This window comes from Bubalus bubalis, chromosome 6, assembly GCF_019923935.1.
Source record: "Bubalus bubalis isolate 160015118507 breed Murrah chromosome 6, NDDB_SH_1, whole genome shotgun sequence".
In the NCBI taxonomy this organism is placed as follows: Eukaryota; Metazoa; Chordata; class Mammalia; order Artiodactyla; family Bovidae; genus Bubalus; species Bubalus bubalis.
The window spans coordinates 118,570,892-118,576,891 of record NC_059162.1 but is presented as its reverse complement, the minus strand read 5'-3'; the positions used below and the strand labels follow the sequence as shown (position 1 = coordinate 118,576,891).

The 6,000-nt window shown below is 47.3% G+C and overlaps 1 protein-coding gene across 2 annotated transcripts in view; it reads left to right on the top strand.

Annotated features, from left to right (window-relative positions):
- Positions 1-4,610: 4,610 nt before the first annotated feature.
- Positions 4,611-6,000, top strand: part of NDUFA10 (NADH:ubiquinone oxidoreductase subunit A10) — a 40,869-nt gene continuing 39,479 nt past the window's right edge. The window contains exon 1 of one of the 2 annotated variants that reach the window (XM_006066780.4): positions 4,611-4,771. In XM_006066780.4, coding sequence (XP_006066842.1) covers positions 4,697-4,771 — 75 coding nt within the window. In that variant the 5' untranslated portion in view covers positions 4,611-4,696. The remainder of the gene's footprint in view (positions 4,772-6,000) is intronic. The other variant, XM_006066779.4, reaches the window with a different exon arrangement.

Genomic DNA, 6,000 nt, shown 5'->3' with positions numbered 1-6,000 from the left:
GCCAGGTTTCAAAGCAGCACAGTTTTTCTATAATCTAATTTATGATGGTAATAACATCTTATCTTCCACTTGAGAATTGTTTGCCTATTCCAACATCATGAAGATATTCTCCTGTGTAACTCCAGAAGCTTTGCTGTTTCATCTTTGTCTCGATTTATAGTCCATCAGAAAATGATTTTTATTTACAGTACGAGATCTGGGTTAGCATTAATTCTTTTCTATATGCATATGAAATTGACCAGAACCCACTCTTTGTTGAAAAGACAACGCTTTGCCCTCTGCAAAATCACCCTTTCCATAAACCAAATATCTATCTATTCTCATCTCTTTTTGGACTCATTTTGTCCCATGGTCTGTTTGTCTATTCATGTGTATTATGCTCTTGATGTCAAGCCCAAGAATTCTTTCCCTAATCCGAAGTCCTGAAGGTTTTATCCTATGACTTTTTTTCTAACGGCTTCATAGCTTTGCCCCTACAATGAAGGGCCATGATCCACTGTGAGTCAGTTTTGTATAAGGTGTGACGGGCATACTAAGGTTTGTTGTCCATGGACGTCTAGCTGCTGTGATGCCATTTGCTCAAAAGCTGTCATTCCTTTGCTGAGCTGCACTGCATCTTTGGAAAGCACCAGCTGACAACACTGGTGCAGATTTATTTCCGATCTCTGTCAGTCCTGTCGGGACCACGTGGTCTTGATTAACATAGACGCAGAGTAAATCCTCAACAGTGGAGGAATGATCCCTCCCACTTCACTCTTCCTTTTCCAAATGGCTGTTGCTCTTCTAGGGCTTGGACAAGTGAATTTTATTACAAGCTCATCTACATCAATAAAAACCTTGTTGATATTTTGACAGGACTTGCGTTAAACTTACAGATCAGTTGGGGGAGAATTCTCATTGTTTCTCTGTTGAGTCTTCTCATGTTGTGTAGCTTTCAGCATACATATCCTGTATGTTTTGCTAGATTTATATGTCTTTGCTAGATTTATACCTAAGTATTACATTTTTAGAGCAATCATAAGTGGCATTGCATTCTTTTTGTTTCCCCTTGTTTTTCTGTTAGTATATAGAAATGCAGTTAATTTTCATGTTGATTTTGTAACCTGAAATCTTGCTGAATTCACTTATGATTTTTTTGTAGGAGTTTTTTGTAGGTTGCTTTGAGTTTTCTACATAAACAATACATGTTACCTATGTATACAGATAGTCTTGCTTCTTCCTTTCCAATCTTTATGCCTTGAAAGTGAAAGTGTTAGTCATTCAACTGTGTTCGACTCTTTGGGACCCCATGGACTGTAATCCACCAGGCTCCTCTGTCGTGCATGTGATTCTTCAGGCAAGAATACTGGAGTGGTTTGCCATTTCCTCCTCCAGGGAATCTTTCCGACCCAAGGATCGATCCTATGTCTCCTGCATTGGCAGGTGGATTAACGCTGAGCCACCAAGGAAGCCTGCAGATATTGTAGACTGTTCCTTATTTTAGAAAGATTAGAAGGAAAGCATCAGTCTTTCACTATCAAGTATGATGTTTGCTATAGGTTTTTATAGATATTTTTTATCAAGTAATTAGTAAATTGTTGCACCTTATGTGATTTCAGAATAATGCAGCTATAATATTTTTGTTACAATAAGTCCCCTACATACAAACATTCAAGTTGCAAACTCTCAACGATTTGTGTGTCCAATCACACAAGTAGAACTGTACACAAAGGTTGCAGCAGCTATTCAGAATGCAATCCAATGTTACCATGTCATCTATGAAGAGAAAAAAAGAGGTACTATCCAGACATCATTGGATCATTTTTTTCCAAGAGGCTGGATAGAACTGAATCCAGGAAGGAACCATAACCTGTGTCATCCGTGTCACGTGTGAGTGAAGCAGCAGCTCACCCTCCATCTCCTGTTGCTGACGATCCTCCAGTTCTACCGTCTCCCGCCTCCTCTCTCTCCTCCAGTCAGTAACTCTTCTTGCCTGTTGAATCCATGCCAGCCCTTGTGTGCCAGCTGCTGGTATGTACTACCGCACTTTTCAAGGCACTGTGTGTGCTGTAAGGTTAGACATGCTTTTTGTTTGCTTGTTTTTTATATATTGTGAAAAGTATTATAAAGCTATTACAATACAGTATTAGTCAATTGTGTTAGTTGGGTATCTAGGCTCACCTGGTTGGATCTAGAAATGTCTTAGGACTCAGAACAGAACTCATTCAAGTGCAGAGGCCTTAATGTATTGTTGTTTTCAAAGTACCTCATACTGATCCAGAAAGTCCAACTTTCTCTCTCATAAGCTAATATTGAACTCCTGCTCATTTGGTTTCACTGCTGTAGTTAAGTGATTATACAATTGCTCCAACTGAAGCTGGACAGATAGGCTAGAGACTCATAAATGGAGATCCTTTGGAAGGGACATCCCCAAGCACACTGCTTCCTCTCCTTGTTTCTGGATACCGAATGGCAGCTCCTGGTCGTGGCTGGCTGTCCAGATCCCAGAACAAATATTCACGTGAACCACTTTACTATTAGGGACATCGAACATATCATTTATTTCTGTGCACCAACAGCTCAACTTACTCTAGACACAAGAGTATTTCTGTGTAACTGAGTAAGGTTTGGTTTTAAAAAAGTAGTTGGGGAAACATTATATATAACAAACCATGCTTACTACAATATTCATCATAAACATTAGGGTTAAGAGCCGTGAGGAGGTCTGCCCCTGTGGACACCATCTCCTGCTCACGATACATAGTTGGACGCAGGAACCAGGGAGAAGAGGAGACCAGGCCTGGAAAGACCCTTGACAGAAAAGCAGTTCCCAAAACAGAGTGGTGGGTGTGGGGCCAAGGAGACTGACCATGTGATTCCATTTGGGGGAGTTGTTTCCAGCTGGCCCCAGTGGTAAAGAATCTGCCTGCTAATGCAGGAGATGAGGGTTCAATGCCTGGGTCAGGAAGATCTCCTGGAGCTGGAAATGGCAAACAGCTCTAGTATGCTTGCCTGGAAAATCCCTTGGACAGAGGAGCCTGGCAGGCTACAGTGCATGGTTTAGCAAAGAGTCAGACATGATTGTGTCTGTGTTTGCATGCACGTGTGTGCAAACATGCACACGTGCGCACACACACACGTGCTGTTTGAGAAAACTTAGTACAGTGATACCTCAGGAGAGTGATATTTAACATAAGGTTATTTTGCTTTCCACTGAGATCTCGCTGTCTTTTTCACTATGCCATCAGTACAAAGTTTATAAACACAGAACTTGGTCTTGGGAAGTGATAAGAAGGATGTGTGCTTGCTTGGGTGAAGCAGGAAAGACAACCAAGTGCTGGAGCGACTATGCAAACTGGCTAGTGGCACAAGGCCACAGAACCTGACAGGGAGGCGTCCCCGCACCCCCAACTTCTCAGACATACTGGCAAGGACATGGGGCTTTCTAGACACCACAATGTGGAGCCAGCACCTGGGTAGTAAGCGCTGACTCCACCGGGCCAGATGGCTTGGGGCTACCTGGTCACACCTGGTCATCTAACTGTGTTTGAGGCACACCTGTGCTGTGTGAGGAGTCTGCTTGGGGCTGAGGGCACAGTGGTGCAGGATCTGGACACGGCCGTTGCTCCCGGACAACGTATAGAGCCGTGTTTCTCTGAATGTGGGTCATTCACATCAGAACTAGCTGGAAGCTTGCTAAACAGATTTTAGAGCCCATCCCAGATCTTCTAAATCAGACCCTCCGGCATTGGGGTCTGCTGCTGCTGCTGCTGCTAAGTCACTTCAGTCGTGTCCGACTCTGTGTGACCCCATAGACGGCAGCCCACCAGGCTCTGGGGATCTGAATTTTGGACAAGCAGTTCTCTTACTGGAGACACATCCATTGAAAGGACATTTGTTGTGACAACTCCATGACCATTCTGAAAAGTTGAAAACCGAATGACTGTTAAACAACACTTCGGGTATTAAAAACAATACGCCTGAGGAGGAGGTGGTGGAGGAGGGTGAGGCTTGTGAGACCTTTTCAAATGGCAAGTGTAGTAGGAAAGAAATCATCTCAAGCGCCGTGGGCCGGGAAGGGCGATCCTGTTTCCGATCCCTCGTTGAGAGCCTCTCTGAGGATCACGCTTGTCCGGCGTCCGCTCTCACACCGGCCCTCCTTTCACCCCCTGACCGCCCTCCTGGCCTCCGGTGGTTTGTGAGCTGCGGAGACACTTCCAAGATGACTCTGAAGTCCGCCCTGCAGCCCTGGGGAGTCGGGAGGGTGGGGTGCGCCCAAGACGCGGATGAGGCGCGGTAGTAACTACCCGGCCCGGGGCGGCTCCAACTCCCCACACTGCGCCACCTCAAAACCCGCGGCGGGCGGGCCTCCCTTTAAGATCCAGGCGGCGAGAGGACCGTCCCTCAGAATCCAGGCGGCGGTCAAGCCTCCCCTGGGAACCTGGGCGACAGGAAGACAACCCCTCAGAACTCACCCCTCAGAACTCGGGCTGCGGGGAGGCCCTAAGACGCCGGGACAAGGCGGACGCAAAGAGGCACCCCTGGCGGACCAGCCCGGGACTGCGCGCTGTGCGCCTGCGCTCTCCGCCGAAACAGTCCCGTCAGGCGCGGCGCGGACACCCCAGCCGTGACGTCACGGCGGCGCGCCGGCAGGGGGAGAGGACCCTGTCGCGACCGCGTCCCCTCGGGTCCTTGAGCCGGTGCAGACAGCGGAGCCATGGCCTTGAGGCTGCTGAGACTTGTCCCCGCGTCCGTGGCTTCGCGGGGCCTCGCGGCGGTCGCCCCGCGCGTGGTGAGCCGGCGGCGGGCGGGAGCTGCGGGGGGGCGGGGGGGGAACCTGTTTTGTCCTCCTGGTGCCGCCCCTTCCTCACCTCCCCGGGCTTCCCAGGGCCCTTCCTGACGGTGGATCCCACTGTCCTCTGAAGTGTCTGGTCGTGCATTGTGAGGGCAGAGCTTGAAAGAGCCGCCAGCTTTTTCAGGCCATTTTCTCTCAGCTCCAAGTAGAACGTGGGGCTCGGAGGTGAATGGGCTGCCTGGCCGCTCGGCAGGGGGAAGCCAGGATACAGCGGTTGTGGGGTGGGCAAGTGAACAGGTGTGTTGAGCCGGGGCCGGGGGCGCGCGCGCTCATTCACTCGTTAACTCCTGAGGCGGCGCTGTCAATGGCCGGTAAGGGGTGAGTGACGGAGAGCAGAAATGGCAGAAGGCGTTCAGGTCAGATCTGGAAGCATTAGGAGACCTTATGGAATGACACTGTTCGCAGAGCCAGCAAGACAAGCAAAAGGAGTTGTGTCAGGAAAACCATTTTATGACAGTGACTGTATCTTAGCTTCTGTGGCTCCTAGTGACTGGAGGAACGTTGGTGGCAAATTGTAGAGACTTGACCTCTGTGCTTAGGATTTTGATGAGCAAAGGTTATTGAACAGAACAGTGCAGTGGTCTTATTAAAAAGTCATATGAATGTCTTTAGGAGATAATTCGGGCTGCAAAAGAGAAGAAAAAGAGAGAGATAATTGTGTTTAACACCCAGTATACTTCCCTGCATTAGTGGAAGTGAGAGCCCCAGGATAGAGGGGGTACTACTCTGCTGCGGGGTGCTCACTAGATGGACCCATCTGTGACTCTGTCCATCCTGAACATCACTCCCTACAGGGAATATAGATGGACTTCAGTAGGTCCAGAGAAAAATGAATAGGATGCAAAGGGTATGCAGCTTGTTATTAGGTTGGTGCAAAAGTAATTTCATTTCACATTATTGAAATACATTCTTAAATGTGGTTATGTTATACATCATTTTAATGCACATTTCTCACTTTATGTTTTTTTGCTAATAACATTACTTTTGTGTATTTTACATTTATTTTAGACTAGGGAAATGATGTTAGACAAAAAGAAAATTTGAGTGATTTTTTTTTTTTTTTTTTTTGGAGTTCAAAATGGGTCATAAAGCAGTGGAGACAACTTGCAACATCAACGCATTTGGCCCAGGAACTGCTAATGAACGTACAGTGCAATGATGGTTCA